General features: G+C 42.0%; 1 protein-coding gene across 8 annotated transcripts in view; it reads left to right on the forward strand.

Moving 5' to 3' along the window:
• SDK1 (sidekick cell adhesion molecule 1) overlaps positions 1-18493 on the forward strand; it is a 575941-nt gene that overhangs the window by 413762 nt on the left and 143686 nt on the right. For all 8 annotated transcript variants that reach the window (XM_083585530.1, XM_083585534.1, XM_083585535.1 and 5 more), the window contains 2 exons: positions 5939-6054; positions 11468-11660. In XM_083585530.1, coding sequence (XP_083441656.1) covers positions 5939-6054; positions 11468-11660 — 309 coding nt within the window. The remainder of the gene's footprint in view (positions 1-5938; positions 6055-11467; positions 11661-18493) is intronic.

Consider the following 18493-nt stretch of genomic DNA (forward strand, 5'->3'; position numbering starts at 1 on the left):
TTCACACTAGGTCACCCTATTAGGGTATATAGCTAAGTGTTGTGTACTCTGACTGGCAACGGCTTGCGAGGCTCTCAGGTTGGAGAATCTTTCTGACATCTGGTCCCTGGTCCCTGAGAAGGACTGTAGAAATTTAGGAGTCTACCATTCTAAAGGAATAGCCAAGCCATGAAGAGTTCAAGAAGACAGGAACCTGCCAGAAAAATGGCAACTACTGCTGTTCTTAACAGAGCAGTTGTTTAGTGCCAACACAATTATATCACTTAGGTTCTCTTGAGAGACTTGCTGGCACAGCATTAAAGCAGAGTAGTCCTGAGATCAGAGGAGCTGATTCTCTGAACCTGAAGAGCCTTTTCAGAGTGGTGTTCAGCACAGCTCTTTGACCTTACATATGTTTGCTATCTTTCATTACAACTGCTCTTTCCTCCTCTGATGTCCCCTCAGACTTGTGTTTATTTGTTTTTGGCACAAAGAAGACTGTGGCCCACATGCTGTTTTTCCTGGTATTTGCATATGCAAAATTAGGATCTCAGATACACTTGTGTGAAAAGTTTATTAGTGGGACATTTCAAATTTACCTAGGAGGGCCCAATGATCTTTTTTCTTTTTCTTTTTTTGCCTGTGGAGTTTGGATGACTTTTTCCTCACTATATATTTCTGAAATTTAGAAACCTCTTCTTGATGCAAAAGCAAATTTAGATCTTCATCCATTATTAAAACATGTTTCGTTACGTGAAGTCTAGTTTATACGATAAGAAGGTAGATCAGGGTATTCATATCAGTCTTGGAGACTTCTTTCCTGGAGTATTTCCCTGCCTGGGAAAACCTGATAAGAAATGGGACATACTCAGTGACATATTGAGCTTCTCAAGTACACTGAGACGCTGACATTATGGCATCAACAATGGTCATGTAAATCAGAGGGTGGGGAAGCTGTGGCCCTCCAGATGTTGCTGGACTTCAACTTCTGTTGTGCCTGATCTTTGGCCATACTGTTGGGAATGGGTGTGCAACAACATCTCAAGATCCACCTTTCAGGTTACCCACCCCTGATGCAAACTATTCTTTAAAAAGCTGTTCCTGGTAAGAAGGACAAAGTCCAGAAACTGAACAAATGAGAAGTGCTATGTGGCTTGCAGATGAATATGACCTGGACAGTTTACATGAATGTCCATTTATCCTAAGAGAAAGCGCTCCTCTAGGGTTGCCTGCTACAACTCCAGAGTGCTGGTCTAAGGAAGCAATCAGTGTTGGTTCAAATGACCATATCTTCCAGTTTCTCTCTGGCTTGGTCTCCAGTAGAATGGTGGATTTTCAGAGCGCCCTGGTGGGGCCTGCTTGGAGTAAAACAGTCTACATCCACCTCATCCTGGTTGCTAAATGGCTTTTTGAGAAGTGAATGCTCCCCCCCCCCCCTTAGTAACCCCTTATATAAGATTTCTAAGCCTTCCAAACTTAGTCCACCTTTTCAGTTGGGATTCCCTGGAGGACTGCTGGGAATTCATTGTTTTCGTGAGGGTGCTGTGAAACTTTCATTGCAGAGATCCCCAGTGTTTCTCAAAATAATTGCAGTTCCTAAATTGCTTAGGAGTGGTGAACCGTGTGGGTTAAAATTTGTTTGCATTTGTAGTAAAGAAAAGTGTAGAGATGCCCAAAGACTACCATTCAAATAGCAAGTGCTCTCATTCATTTTTTGAAATGCAGAACCTACATGCTTTAGGGGAGAGGCATGCAGTAATATGCTGCTCCCATAAGCAGATGCACCGGAAAGCACACTTCAGTTATAACTGTGGGTGCACTGCTAAGCTTACAATCCAAATAGTCAAGCAGATTTGCAAATGAGTTTCTGTTGAAAATCTGGGGAATCCATGAAATATATGTGCTTAGAATTGTGGAGTATGTACCACAGTAGTATATTCTAAGCTAGTCCTTAAAGAGAAAAATTGAAACCTTGGAAAGTGACAAACCTGAAATCCGAAGAGGCTGCCATGTTTAGAGGTGGAAACTGACAGATTAAGGTGTCAAAACATTATTTGGAGACCTTTCAAGCCTATGCTGAGTGCTCATCTTTAAAATTGCTCTTCTTCCTTTCTTCATGTTCATAAGCAGCTAGTCACAGCAGTAATATGTTTGGCCTAAATCCCTTCCCGTTTTCCCCTTACCTTTCTGCCAGAGGCCACTGAATGTCTCTTATTCACAACTGCCTTTCCTGACCTTTTCTGCTAAGAACAGTTTTAGAATGCTACATAATAACTTGTAGGTTGACCAGCTGAGTTCTAATGCATTTCCAGCTAAGTGAACTTTATCAGAAGGAATGTAAAAGGTTGGTTCTGTCACACGAGCTCTGCTATGCAATTTGTGGGGATTCCTCAAACCAATCACAAGAAAGCTGCACACACTTGGGGAAACAAGTTCAGATTTGTTTTGGTTCGGTTTGCCAAACCTGCAGTTGTGATGGGAATGACTGCATTTGTGCAGCACAAAAGGGAAGGACTGGCACACACGCCACTCTGAGAAATCCACATAAAGTGCAGGATTGTCATCCTTCATTTAAAATGTAACACTGCAATAGCAAAGAACCTGCACAAGCAACGCTGACACCAAACCCTACATATAGTAAGTAAAACAGAAACATTGCCACCCCACCCCACCCCCACCCATCTTTCCCCCCTCCACCTCTTTCCCCCTTTTCTTCCTAATGTCTCAACAAATGAAACTGATTTGTAAAAATGTTACATGGGGGGGGGGACACGAGAGAGAGACATTGCACACTTTTGCAAATCAACAAAATCTTTAATAAAAAAACCCAAACAAAATAAATAAATAAAATGTAACACTGCAACTTTCCATGGAGTTCAAATGGCACTTTTGCTGATAAATCCATTAATATGGATATTTATACTCCTGTACACAAAAGATGCTTATGCACATTAGTCAGTCTTGTTTTATCCATGTATGAAATGCATTCATTGAGATTCAGAAGTTGATTTTTCTCTGAAAGAAATAATTATGCCATAAATTATTATTTCTTGAGCTGCCATTTTTCCACACATGGTTTTATCTCCCCCTCCCCTCCCCCCTTCTCATGACAGGCATCCTTTAAGCCACAGTGCTTCTTCTTCTGAGTTCAAAAACATCACCTTCTCACAAAATCAGAACATTTTCCATTTTGAAATAGAGGAAAACAACACCGAGTTTGCCACATTCCTGTAGATGTTGTCAGTAGATACTTTGGTATCTTTGCCTGGGCAGCTTTTTTAGCTTCCAAAAGTAAGGGTAATGAACAGAAACTTTGTTTGCATGTTGCATTCTTTCATGACATTCTGAGTTCCTTTACCACAGTTGGTCCCTAAAGGTAGCTCATCCTCTTCCTCAAAGTGCTTCAGAATTCTCAAAGAAAAAGGTGACGCTCAGAGGTGTGCAGTGTGCAGGCAGCAGGAAAATGCTTAAGAATGACTTCTGTAGGCAAGCTCTGTGGGAAACGCTTTCAGAACCTTCAGTCTAGCATCCGCCAGGAAGTCACTGAGTTTTTCAAAGTGTGAGGCAGGACTCCCCAAGGAGGTAAAACTGCTTACAGTCCCTTCCGTAACAGTCTCCCCCTTGTCCAGCAACTGGCATATTTATCACTTCACAAACTCACTCAATGCAATAGAAATGACCCTACCATAAAGGGATGGTGACAATGGAAAACATCATGTGACAGATGTTGGGAACCATAAATGGCTGTACAACAGAAAACAGATCCTGAATCACAGGAAAGTTCTCATATGTAAACCCCATTTGAAATGAAATGTTTGTGTTCTTGCTCAGGCAAGAACTTACTGCTTCCACCAAGGAAACACACAGTAGTCTGTTATCTTCACCCTTTTCTTTTGCTCCCCTTTTATACTCTCTCTATTTACTTTCTTTTCCTGAAAAAGTAATGTACACACACCTCCAGAACCAAAGCGTAGGAAGAGGCAACGGTAGGCTGTAGCTGTTCAGGACCACGGACAGTTCACTGTAGTTTAGATAGAAACCAAAGGTGTACTGAATACAAAGCACATGGACAAGATATGAGCTTGCAGTCTTGCCAAATCTTATGCAACCCTGTGGCGAGGTGAATGTCTCCTCAGACTGGGTCCACATCCAGTCCCACGTGGATATTCTCCAGCATGGGAGAGAAGCCACCTTCTGATCTTGGACATGATGTGAAAGCATAGGGGCATATTCAGATGGTTCTGGGAACAAGTTTTTGGCTTCAAAGGATGGGGACAAACCAATCCTCTCCTCAAGTGCAGAGGACAGGAGGCATGCTCTTCCTTAGAGCTCCTCTTCCTTCTTTGTGGGAGTCTCTATTGGGGTGGTTACTTCATAAACTTTCTCCCTTGGTGTTCCCCAAACCTCTGTGTTGTCCAGTAACGGGGGCCTGAGCTCTAGGGCGTGATATAATTTTCACAATTCTTTGATGATGTCAAGGAAAGTTGGGAGTGGGTTTTAGGAAGGATGCCATATGTAAAGCTTTACCATGCACCATCAGAACATTATTATGTCAATTGATCACTGGGGAAAATACTTGAACCCTTCTCCAAAGGCATCCTGAGCAAGATATACTCCACTGGATATGAGAGTAGCACAAAATGTCCTGTGATTCCAGAAAGTCTTGTGATTGATCATACATGCAGTGATTTCAGGAATCAGTTTCAGGTTGTGGAATTAAAGTGATGGATGACTTCTGTTACTGTAGTCTTGTACACACATAACTTATCCTCAATTTAACTGTGCAGATGACCAACGAGGACTGATGCTATCTAGCCAAGAATCTTTTTACCAATTACGGCATCCATATTGTTCACAGTTTTCTTCTTATTCAAGCAGGTTACAGCAGATATGCCTCATCATGGAAAAATTCACATACAAGTTCAATATAAACTTCTCACATTTTAATGAGTGTATTATAGAATAGTTGTTCTCAACTCTCTGTGATTAGAAGAGTTAACAATCCAAGTAAATGGATCAAATTAGGGCATTATCCTCATTTGGGGGCAAAACCTGCCAAGCACTGCTTTGGTCAGCCATCAGTCATTTGCAGCTATAGTTGTTATATTGCACCCAGAATCCTTATGAATAGGTGAAGTTTAATTTGGGAGTTCTAACGATTGTTTTAAAACTTATTGTTTCTCACTTTTGTTAAGGTCCTTCTTAGTTTATAAATAAAATGCTATAGGAAATATCATTCCAACTGTCCAGTGTACATAACAACACTGATGTAATGCATTAGTTGTTTGAAACTGTGTATTTTAGGCTGCAATCATATGCAAACATGCTTACATGTGGGTAAGCCTCATTTAACTTAATGAGATGTTTCCAAGTAATCTTGCATAGGGTTGGACAGTTAGTTCCCTAATACAAGAGAGCAAACGTTGTTCTAGGGCCAAATATATACATATATATTTATGTATAATATCCCATTATTAACAAGCATATAAAGGAAAACACAATTCAAGTATGAACATACAAGAAATTTTCTGATTTCCTGAGAGAGGTTGTAGGGTTGCTGTTGGTCTGTGAGAGTTTCTTCTTGAAACTGCAGGTTCCCATTACAGCCATGGATAATTGAGAGAGATGTATTCACCCATCACCATCTGTGCTTCTATCTTAGGTCTTTGGGAAAAACCTCATCTGTAGAATAATAATCCACAAGAACCATTTCATCTCTTCCCCTGCCTGTTGAAGGAATCTCCAAACAGAAAATGAGAAATAACCCAATTAACTTTCTTTTAAAGTCACCACTGACTATCGGAAACATAAATCACAGGTCTCTCTTCAAACCACTGTTATTTGCTTTGAATCATGAGTGGCGGCTAAAGGTTTCTTCTTTTTCACTTCTCTTTTCTTCCATTTCTTCTGCCTGCCTGCAATCAATTTTACTTTGTCGTCTTCCTGACTGGTGTTCCAGTGCCTACAGCTCCTCCACAGAACATCCAAGCAGAAGCAGTGAACTCTACCACCATCCAATTCTTCTGGAACCCTCCTCCACAGCAATTCATCAACGGGATCAATCAGGGATACAAGGTTTGAAATTATTATTATTATTTTAAATTAAATTTATATTCAGCCCTTCATTCAAAGACCACAAGACAGTTTATTTTTTTCATAAAATTATAGATTTATTAAATTGAATGCATTTTAAATTATTTATAAGTAAACTTTATTAATGTTTGGCATGCCAGTCATCACTTACTGTGATGTAGTTCTACAGATATAAGAAACTGGATTGTTATCATTTGTATTTCTGATTGATTGATTGATTGATTGTATTTCTGAATATGCTTGTTGCATATTTGTTGTCTCAAAAGGTATACCTTTGGGTGATTTTTGGCATCATGTTTACCATAGTGGAGACAAGTTCTCCTGTAGATTTCCAGAGTGTGATCCATCTATCTGTCTGTCTAATAATACACACATACATATTTGGTAGAACTTTTAGAGAATTTCCGAGCATTAGTACTCTGTTCTTCAACCCCAAAGGCTTCAATTGCAGCTTATATACAGTTAATTAAACTGTACAGTTAATATCCACAGATATATACTATAAAAGACACAACGAAAAGGGGAAAGGGGCAGGGAGGGAAGAGGAAAAAAGAAAACTCAGGCACCAGTTCTTAAAAGTAAATAGTAATTTGTACAGTGCCCAGCTGGAATGAAACAGTTCAGGGGCAAAAAGTACTTGCTGAAGCTGGTCCTTCTGCAGGGCTGAAGAAATGAAGCCTGCTTCCCATCTCTCCCACTCAGATATCTAAAAACTATAACCACTTGTGATCCAGTGAATGTGATGGTGGCTCAATCTGAAAGGCCTGGATTCAAGTACTCATTAGACAATTAAGGATCTAAAAGACTGCATTTACCCCAAAGTCCATGAGACTCTAGATAAGAAGCTGAAGAGCCTTGGGATACAGATGGTTTTTTCATTACTCCTTCTGCTGAAGGTCATGGCCCAGGAAGAGAGAAGAAAATACTGGAAGTAAACCACTGGCTGTGTGGGTGGTGTCATTAGAAAAGGTTTGGCTTCCTGAACCATGGTCTCTGCTTCCTCGGGGAAGGACTTCTGGCAAGAGATGAGTTGCACCTCACAACAGTTGGCAAGAATGTGTTTGCTAAGAGTCTCGCGAAACTGATCAGAAGATGACAGGCGAACACCTGGTACTGGGGAGAATAGCTTCATTGATGCATAGGAAACTGAGGTGGTGCTTCAGAAACCTGATAAAGGGCAGGAAACTACAAGAAGGAAGCAGCTGGAGGGAATGACTCATGATTTCAATTGTCTTTTTACTAATGCACAAAGTATGGAAAACAAGCAAGATGAATTTGAGCTCTTAATGCAGGATGGCAAATATGAACTAATAGGCATTACTGAAACCTAGTGGGTTGAAACTCATGGCAAAAATTAAGGGATATAACCTATTCAAAAGGAATAGACCAAACAGGAAGAAGAAGTAGAATTATATGTAAAGGGTGTGCACACTTGCGAGGAGATCCATGACATGGAACATGGAAGGCAGACTGAGAGCATATGGATAAAAAAAGTGTAGGAGAGGGAAATAATCATTACCTTTCACTCTACAATTCTATGTTTCTATGACCCTGTCTGCAAAATCAGACCTACAACCAAGTCCATGCCCTTCAGAAGTGTGATGCGTAGGACTCTCCCATGCCCATCAAGATTCTTCACTAATAGCTTTTAGGCAAGCTGTAAAAACCTTCATTCCTTTTTATGCCAGCAGTCATTTGGCACTGTATGAGATGCCACTGTTGAATGGGTGGTTTGTTAGGGGTAAATTAACATTTGTTTTTGTTTTATTCTACCCTGCCTTGGGGGAGTCTCAGGATTGAAAGGTGGGATGAAAATAATTTGTAACAAATAAATAAATGACCATCTTGGCAAGTCCTCACCATGATTCAAACATTTCTGCAATGGTGGAGAAATGGTGCAGATCTTACCCACCACACTCACCACAGATTCCTCTACGTGCACTCCATGAAGCCTGTACAAATAGCCACCCCAATTTGCACAATATTCCTCCCTTTTCCCATAAGGGAAAGATTGTGCCACGTGCATGGAATGTTTTAGATGGCTGGTAGAGATAGAGGAGCAGTGACTGAAGCATCTGGGTTGGGCCATGAGCCTCCAGGATTGGTTCTCCATCCATAAAACGAAAATGAATATGGCTGACTATTAAAATTGTGCTTCCACCATTCAGAGTTGTTCAGGTGTGTGTAAGGGGCTTGGAAAATCTAGATACTCACTACTATAGTATCCAAATCCGTAGCTGCAACATTTATCCTTTAGATGCCAAGGGGTGTGCACCTGAGTAAAAGTCCTGAGAATTGAGACTGGTATGTTATTTCCATTGTGAGTTTTGATTTCTTTTTTTCCCCCTAAACATGTGAATCCAGCATTTTCATCTGGCTGTTATCCAAACTTGTTTTTATACCCAATTTGCTTTTAAACTGCAGTTTCCTTTGGAAAAAAAACATATGAAGTGATTCACAGGCTAATTCGCACTTGTCAAGAAGAAGTGATCTCTGTGCTTTCAACTGTCAACTTTCTCTTTCCTTTCCTTTTCTTTAGTTCCTTGAGACGTAAACAGCTGCACAGTTCATATTTCTCTTATAGCTTCTTTAACTGTAATATGGATACTTTGGGGAGGACATTTCCATCGCATTTACTTGTACTGCATAATTTGTGTAATGATTTATACATTACCAGTAGTCAATTTTTTGAGTGTCTGCTTGCCAAGCTGGTTCCACCCATTGCATCTTTTATGTGGCAAATGCACTTGGCTTCGATTAATGGAACTGTGCGGTGCTAAATTCTTTGGAAATGAGGAAGAGTAAAAACACAGTCACTAACATTTGGACATTTCCATTTTCTTTCATAGCTAGGATTCGAAAAGGAGAAGTGAGGCTCTGCGTTTGTCATTATGTAATGGTTTATTCTCATTTGACACTCACTTGAATCTCAGTGAGTCTTCTGAACATGATGTGACAGTTCCATGCACAGGGCTGGGGGGAAGAGGAGCAAAAGGAGGAGCAACTTGCTTTCTCTTGTGCTGCTAAGTTCTGGCTGCCTAGAGCTTGGGCACATCTGTGATTTTCATCAGCTTGCTGGTTAGGTGCAGCTGAGCATGGCATCCATGCTCTTCCACAAGCAGATACACAATGCTTGCAATGCATAACAGCTCCCTCCTCCTCCTCTTTCTCCTCCTCCTCCTTTTCAGAGTAAGTTTGAATTTCCCCATTCCTGGGGAAGATTCTTGCATTTTCTTCACTTAAGGTGGCAGAGAGAAGAAGGGAGGAATCCAGAGCTTTTGTTTATTTTAAAAGCAAGGGAAATGAGGTCCTTCTTAATGTTTCTCCACTTCCAGCTACTCACTGGAGACTGAAGAAGGGACCCATGTAAGATTGTTACTGTATGATTGTACTGATCATGGCTTGGAGGTTCATTTGTAGGGTCATCTTAAATCATCTTAAATCTTGCCATGAGAGGTCTTTGGAGGTAGGCTGGCTGATTTGTAAAACTGCAGACTGAAGGCTGGGTTAAATTTTGGGCCTTGCCCTTGTGTGGTCCTGCCCAAATTTTTCCCCAGTGTCAGAATACAGGATTGGGAACCATTTTTTAAAATTATTATTTCTGTGAAAATCTTTGTCCCTGGTCAACCTACATAAAAAACTACTGGCAGGGGGGAACTTCCTTCTGCGGTTGCCAGTAGCCAGTGAAACAAATGTGTCCATGCATCAAGCAGTCCCCTTTAGGCTCTGTTAACTGCTCTTGGGGACAATTAGCACAAATTAACAGCAATTAACAGCACTGAGCAGTTGAATAGTGTTGTGCTATAAAAGGTGATCAGGGGAGCAAGGTCTAATAAGCCTTTCAGCGAGTTGGATCATGCTTGCTGTTTGACTTCCGTTCAAGTATCAAGGATCCTACCAAGTGTGCCAAGACACACTCTCAAAGAAATACGATTAAGACTCTATGCTGGCTTTCTCTCTGGGCAGAGTCAGTCTAAGAGAATTTGCTACCAACGGTGAAGAATAAGGTGACTTCTTCTCCATTGTGCTTTCAGGAGCTGAGCAGACTGACTGCTGGATGTTGCACCAACAGTGGCAATGGGACTCCACTGCACTAGGGGGCAACAGCCTAGCTTGGAGAGTGCAGGGCTGGCTGCATGACACATCTAGAGCAGCATCCAACGTCTTGTCTCCCCTTGTTCAGTGCTCCACTGTTGCCTGTTTGATCAGACAGTGATGTGATGCAATGGCAGTGGCATGGGTCACATAAGCAGTGCATGTACGATGTCTGCTGGAGTGTGTGCCCTGGCCTGGCTGACCCTGCTTCCTTACTCACTCAAGGACCTTTCGCTTTATGCTACCTTGAGGGTAAATATCCAGGCAAGACAGACAGCCCAAGGCAGTAGCAATCAAGCATCTCCACTCCCAAGGTGCCAACTCAGGAGGGGCTCAGGCAGAATGAGCACAGGGACTGCCAGCATCCTTCATCTGAGATGGCTAAATGGTAAGGACATCCCTGTCTCTGGGGTCACTTAGGAACAGGCCTGGCAGTTCCTTTCTTGATGCCTTCCAGCCCCACATAATGCTGCAGTCGGTGTTTGGCTCAGGCTGCTCTCCCTAGCTCTTGAACAGGGGAGCACCACCCCCTCCCCTGTCCAGAAGGGTTTGTTTTAAGGTTCTGTGTTGTGTGTTGAGCAATTTGCACAGGTGCTGGTAATGTGACAGGGTTATGACAGCATCCTGGCAGGGCTCTGAACCCAGACCTGGAGCAGTTTCTGTAAGTCAAATGGAAGAGAGGGAGCAGAGGCTGGAGGCTTAGGTCTACTGAGGGGAATAGTGGAAGATGAATTCAGTGTTCCTGAGCATGACACCCACCAAAACCCTGCCCCTTTTCAACCCTTGACCTTCAGTGTCTCCTAAGGTTGGTGGGCCTGGCCCTCATCTTCCTGGCATGATTGTGGCTCCTTGCAAGCTTCTTTTGAATCTGGTGCATTTTGGGCAAGTGGTATGCCTCCCTTTTCCTAGCCCTTCTGTTCTCTAGCAACTGGCTGATTATTTTCTCGTCCCTTTGATTATTCATTCCTGGAAGCAGGAGGGGGTTCTCTGTCGGAGTTATGTAACTCCTTAACTTTAGCTTAAAGCACTTGTGTTTGCCTCTTTTTTTAAGAATCAGATTTCAGCAGCACAGTTTTAACATTCTCCGTTTATAGCTGGAAGTAATGCACAAGGCTTTCATCAAGCACAGCAACACGGTTAAATTCGTACATTCAGCCAATTGGCAACAATTGTGTTAATAGTAATGTTGTGCTCTTACAAGTGAACTAATGAGGTCCTGGCGGTCCCATGTATTGGACTTTGAGTGGGAACCATTCCTGCTGTGATTTCATGCTTTCTTAATCAATGTTCCCATTTCCAGCTCCTGGCTTGGCCAGTTGATGCGCCAGAAACTGTGACTGCCGTCACCATTACCCCGGACTTTCATGGAGTGCACAGTGGCTACATAACCAACCTGAAGAAATTTACTGCTTACTACACCTCCGTCCTCTGCTTCACCACCCCAGGGGATGGGCCACGGAGCTCGCCACAGCTGCTCAAGACACATGAAGACAGTAAGTAAAGAGTGACCAATGTCAATGAACAGCTTTTCCACATGATCCCTGGCTGGCTGATGAGCAAATAACCGTAACTTCCTAATTAGGTTGAAACCATTCATCAAACTTACTAAGCAATTCAAAGAACCACTGCAGACTGAAAATGTGTATTTTCACTGGGAGCTGTTCCGTGCTGGAAGGGCTTTATAGCTATGGCACTGAATACCCTTCCAACATGGAACAGCTCCCAGTGAAAACACAGACTTATTTTAATTTCTGGGTAGATAATTTTATTTGTATAAATTAATAAGAATACCGGAACATAATAACTAGTTATCTTCCTTAAATTTCCCCCGAAGAACAAACTAGTATTCAATTAACGTTTGTTAATTAATTATTAAATCAGAGCCACTTCACACTTTGTGGGACAGAAGAGTTTGTGCTTGTCCACTGTGTGTCTCCATGGTGATACACCATCAAGTTTGGAGATAGAAAACATGTGATTAACATGTACAAGGCTTCTGAGCATCTACAGTTCTATGATTCCATGATAGCACTGTAACCTTGCAGCATTTGCCAGTTGAGACCTCCTGAGAGAGTCGGATGCAGTCAACTCTTCTAGGGGTACATATTATTTTATATGTTTTGTTTTAGAGAAACTGGGGGATATATTGGCAGGTAGAACCATGCTGTCCACTGCCACCACACACAAGATTTGCAATCACAGTGTGCATAATTTGCAGATACCCCCTTGTGCAAACTCCAATGAATTCATGTTCATCCATCCACTTGGGAGTATAGTTCCCCACCTGTCAGTTCCCAAAGGAACACCTTGAGCAGCTTGCAATGTGTTTTTTCAGAAACAAAAAACAAGTAAAACAACAATAGAAACAGAAGCAAAGCATCGGTATATCCACTAGGAAGAAACAGAATTTAAAATTATGAAAGGAAGATCTGTAAAGTGAGGGTAAATAGAAAGTTTTATTTACCTTCTGCCGACAAGACATTCAGCTTGACTGAGACTGAGGCTCTGTGGGGAGAGTGTTCCTGAGCCGGGGTACTATAACCAAAATGATTCTATGCCCTGTTTCCACCCATCATAAGACTTTGAAGGCCAGGATGTGGGAGGAAGAAGAGGGGGGCCTCTGAGGAAGATGCATTGAGCAGTTTTATGTGGGCAAAAGGGACTCCCAAATCTGCAGGCCTGATGCTTTTGAAAACGCACCGCCACCAGAAGGAATGCCATTTCACCAAACGTGCACCAGCTCTTGACTGTCTCCATCTTGCTAGGATTATGCTTTGCTTAATGGAGGCTGTGCAAGACCAGTTGCTCTTGGTTCTCATTCCCTCCAACAGAGCTTGTGCTGGAGAAGCTCCCTCTAAATTGTGCCCAATCATGCTTATAAAAGCATGATTGCTGGCTGGGCCACAGGTAAAATTTTATTGCTCCCAAGTCATCCTTCTATGTGCATGCATGCTTTTGTCTCGATCTGTTATGATATCCACCTCCACAAGGGAAGGTATTGCCAGAGCAAAATAGAGACACTAAGCCTGGGTTTCTAGAACAGACTGGAAGTTGAGGGAAATCAAAGCAAGATCAGGACTATGGACAAAGACCAAGGGGCTGGCTCAGGACCATGGTTAGCAGACAGAAAATTCTAGTTGCCTCAACTGTGTCTTAGAGCAGTGGGCAGGTTTTTAGAGTCTCTGCTCAGGTAGCTGGGATGGAAAACCTACATAATGAGTGCTGCATCTGGACACAGTCAATGGTCTGGGGGTTTGGGTTTTTTTGCTTACTCTAAGCAGATGGGTTTCAAGCTGCAGGGGCATTTTGAGGAAAAGTTCCTCGGGTTTTTCCTGAACTTTCTTTTTTTTTTTTAATAATATTTATTACTTTTAAAGATTACAGAAAAGGAAAAGAAAAAGAAAAGAGACAAGAGAGAAAAAAGAAAAAAAGAAAAGAACAATACAGTACAATATATAAGCAATACAAAACACAACCTAAACACATTAAACTAAACTAAACAAAACCCTAACCCACCTTAACCCTAAACAAAACAAAACAATAACCATTTAAAAACATACATCACACCTTTTCCATACACTATCTTTCATTCCCTTGTTTCCTCGACTTCCTCTCACCTCCCTTTTTGTATTCCACTTCTATTAATTGTTTCAGCAAATCCTTTCCATCTTTCTCTATTTTCTGTCATATTATAAATATCTTAACATATTTTTTATCATTAAAGCTAAAATACTTATATATGCTTAACTCCTTATAACATTTCTGCTAAGGCCATAAAATTTCTTTCCACCATTTTTCTATCATTCATTAATTTTACAGTATTTCTATATACAAACTTTAAATTCTCTAATCTTCTTCCACCATCTCCTCTTCCTGGTTTCGGATTCTGCCAGTCCTTTCTGTCAATTCCGTATAGTCCATCAACCTGGAGATCTTATGTCCGAGGCTCTTAACTCTTTTCCAGGCCCCTTCTGCAGGTCTTCTTCAAATTATTTAATGCCAAAGAGCAGATCTCGGGAAGACTCCAACCTAACAATGCTTTTATTCCTTCCGGACAGGTCAGCCAAATTTCCATAGTTGAAGCTGAGGTCTATAAGATGTTTCATGACATGTTTCAAAATTCCTCCAAATCCAAAGGCCCCCAGAACTCCAATCTCCTCCAGACCCATGTCCCAAAAGTCAGTTAATCCCTGCATAGAGGGATCTTTCCAACTTTCCTTCTTCCGTCCAAGCCGGGATCCAATCCTCAAAATCTGGCTTTTTCTAGATTCAATCATAGAAGGCCTCAATTTGTAATCCTCAATTTGCTTCTGTAAGGCTGAGGATCCCGCTTGTATTACTTTAGGCTCAACAACCACAGCTTTCTCTTTCTCCTCCACAATCTGTCCTGCCAAAGTAGATTCTTGTACCAAGTCCTGAATTATTTGTGTTGGTGCTCACTTTTTGACTCCAATTAGTCACTTTTTGATCCAAATTGTCAATTTTTAAAGACATGTCATCCGTCTTCTTATGAAGCTGTTCCAGCGAATAGCTTATCTTACATAATACCGTCACAATGGCTTCTCCTGTCAACATTTTGAATGGTCCAAGGTCAATCTTTGGTTCTCACAATTACTTATCTTGCAGCTGGTAATTCCCCAGTTGCACTCCTGTGACAGTTTCAAAGACTCCCTCTAGAGGGAAACAGTCTCCACTTGTATCAATCCTTTCGAACACAATTCAAGCCATAAAAATAGTTTCAATTTCCAGTTACTTTTCCTCCTTTTTAAATGCAGAAGAGGACAATGAAAACAGTATCTTTCTCTTATATAACTAGCTGTCAAAAATGTTCTGTTCACAGTCAATGAACTCTCCCAAAACTTCACTCTTTCTGGCAGCCCTTTTCCAGGTTCGGAGCAGTGGTAATTTGGTTTTTCACTCTCTCCTGCAGGCTCGCTAAGTCCAAAATTTCCCCCCTCTTCTCCTGCTTCCAAGGGGGGTTTTGTAGTTTTAACCGATGAAAATTTAATCCTTTGCCAAAAGCTTTCAAAGACTTTAGCTTATAACGTCTTTGCTTCAATCTATTTACAAAAGGGGAAGGCGGACTTCCTGTTTACGACCTTCCCCGTTTCGGTGCCAAATTAAGGTATTTAAAGATCCAATTTTCCGTTCTACTCGCGGGTTGTTGTTTAAAATCCAATTGTCCACAGGAAAAAGTCAGCGCTCTCCAGCAACAGCAATGCGGCTTCACTCCATGAAAGAAGCAGTCAATTCAAAGCACCGCGCCACTCACCCCACATCACTCCGGATCCCCAAAACAGGGTTTCCCCGCGGGTAGGGGAGGCGCAGAAGGTGCCAGCCGAATCCCAAGTTCACAAGCTTCTCCCACTTGTGATTTCAGAGGGTCTCCACCTTCGCCGTGGCGATCAGACCCTGCCTTCCACGGAGCAAGTTCCTCCCGATTGGAGGAGCTCCGCCATTGCCGGAGGCGCCAACCCGGAAGTCTGGGTTTTTCCTGAACTTTCAGGGAGTCTATGGTCCAGTCATCAGAGTCTGATGGCAGAAGTGTCTCCTTGGAGCTCAGGACATGCGATGTGGGTTTCAGTACCAGTAGATTCAAATGGGAAGGACCAGGGAATGGATCTGTCTCCTCTGCCTCACAGCTACTGTTGTAGGAGGATTTGGAACCTGAGGCTCCCTATAGCTATGACAATTTTGTATGTACTTGGCTGTCCCAGTTCAGCACAGCTGGCCCTGAGATACTCAGCACCAGATTCAAAATCTAATCATGAGACAGCACAGTTCTGTTCCCAACAAAGCTCCATTCAGAACATCTTGGCAACTTACAAATCTTATTTAAAAATAAACAAGGGAAAAAGGCATGCATAGCATGTCAAATTTGCAATGATGTGTATTAGAATTATTATTATTATTTTGTCATTTTCCCTGGCCTAATTTATCAAAGCCTGCAGAGAGAAGAAACATTTTCTTTGGTGTTCAGCACAAGTACTCTTCACTTCAATTCCCTGCTTCCCATCTGAAATCTCACCCCTGCTGCTGTAGAGACAAACCCAGACAATGCAGGAGATACGAACAGCTTCTTGATGTGGTTATTTCCTTTCCCAATGCCTCGAGAATAACCATCTGTTCGCCACTCTTCCTACAAAGACGAATCATATAGACAGCTTCAGTGCTAAAGAAGTCTGATTCCAAATGCTGACAAATTGGCCATGGGAGAGACTTGTTGGGAAAGATACTTCTATGTTCAAAGAACAGATTTTCTGCCATCAGAACTTTTGCATGCTAGCAGATTGCAGGCTAACCACTGGATATCTGCAAAGCTGCTTAACTACAAATGTGTTTACTTAAATTCAGAATTGCAAAGCAGAAGACAGAACTGTTGCTTTAATTACTTCAGAAATAATCAGATTTTTAAGGCTTCTAAAATTCCATTGACATACATTAAACCAGCACAACTGATCAGGTGGTTGCTAAGTGTGTACATCTAACATGGCTCTAGGCCAGTTGTTCTGTCTCCCCCTCTTCTTCTTTTGCCTGCTCCACAAGAGATTAGTTCTTATCTCCTTTCCTACCATGGCACATAGGAAAGGACCATAGTTCTGCAGGAGATTTCATAGTTCACATGTGGAAACTCCCAGGTTTTGTCTTTGGCAATTAGAATTAGAATTAGAACTGGGAAATATTTCTGCTTGTGATTTTGGCAAGAAAGGGGACTTTAGTTGAAGGACAGAGCACTTGCTTAGCATAGTGGAAATCACAGGTCCAGTTACTAAGCTATTAAAAAAACAAACCTGCTGGCTAGGGATATGAATGGCTTTTATGTGAGCTCCTGGAGACCCACGACCAATCTGAACAGAGAATAGTAGGCCAGATGGACATATAGGCAGTTTCTTGTGTTCTTGCACGAACTGAATATAAGGACACAAGGAAGGTATTTTGGACCAGGCCTGTGGCCCATCTGGTTCAGCATCTTGTTCTCAAAGTGGCCAACCAGATGCCTGTAGGAAACCGGCAACTTTTATCTGTCTCGAATTCTCCAGCCTTCAGCTTCATTGGATGTCCACAAGTTCTAGTGTTATGAGAGAGGGAGAAAAGCCTTTTTTCTTTTCATGTTCCCTCTGCCATGCATAATTGTTATGCACTTTCATCATTTCCCTGCTGCCAGTCAGACAAGTAGATAGGGCTGGGCTAGATGCACACTCTTCACTGCTTTGTTTCTCCACTCTCTCTCACTTACACGCACAAATACACACACCCAGGATCATTCTAACCCACTTATTCTGCCTACCTGTAGTTCTCTGTGCTTGACTGCTTCTTCCTTCAAGGTAGACTATGGTGCATTAAAGCTCCTGAGTTCGTCATCCTGTCCATTTTGGATAGGAAAGGCTTTGTAGCTCACAGTCAGCTTCACGCAGCGGTGAAAGGGAAGCTCTTCTTGTCACTCACTGCAGGAGAATCTGGGCTATGTTTGCTTCCAGAAGAAGAAGAAGAGAATAGCAATTTCCACCTAGCAGTTGCAGGGGACCCAGCTGAGTCCTTTGCTGTAGAGCAACAGGAAGCAAGAAAAGCACCAGTGCTCAGGCCACTGATAGAAAAGTACTGGATATTGACATGACTGAGATGCCTGTAAAGCTCCTTCTGCTATGAAGTGAAAAGTGTAAATATTAACACTGTAATTTTTGTCATGTTGCTAGAGGGTATGAATGGGGGGCAGAGTTTTCTCTATGCATTTGAGGAAAATCCTCCAGTGCTTCTCCTCCCAAAGCAAATACCAGTTTCAGAAGTGTGATTTCCCTAAAGACTATATTATTTGGTTGGTAGTATATAATGCTTCTGTGTTTGCTCTACCATGCAATGGATCAGACAAAAATTATCATGCCAAATGGAGTCTAATGTATGGGTGAATCACTTATTCTTTGATATATATCTCAGCTCAATTATGTCTGCATTTTTGTAATGACCAGTGGTTTTTCGCAAATAAATTTGACTGACTTGACTTCTTCATCTGGATTTGATGATAATAAGAAACAGAGTTGGATGCCATCCATATATTAATGACACCTCACTCCAGATCTCTGGATGCCCACAAGTTGCATGGATATGTTGAGCAGCAGAAAGACAGAATATAGCCCTCTGGGAACCAATGGCATAAACATCAGGAACCCCAGCAGTAGTCATTCAGCACCATGTCCAAGACTTGGCTGTCAACACAGGAATGCAACAACCATAAGTTGGTGTCCCCACTTTCCATCCCAGACAGTTATTCAGGAGAATACTGTGGATAATGGTACTGAAAACCACTGAGATGTCCAGGAGAACCAGCATG

The sequence above is a fragment of the Podarcis filfolensis genome (genome assembly GCF_964270895.1).
Source record: "Podarcis filfolensis genome assembly, chromosome: 14".
Lineage (NCBI taxonomy): Eukaryota > Metazoa > Chordata > Lepidosauria > Squamata > Lacertidae > Podarcis > Podarcis filfolensis.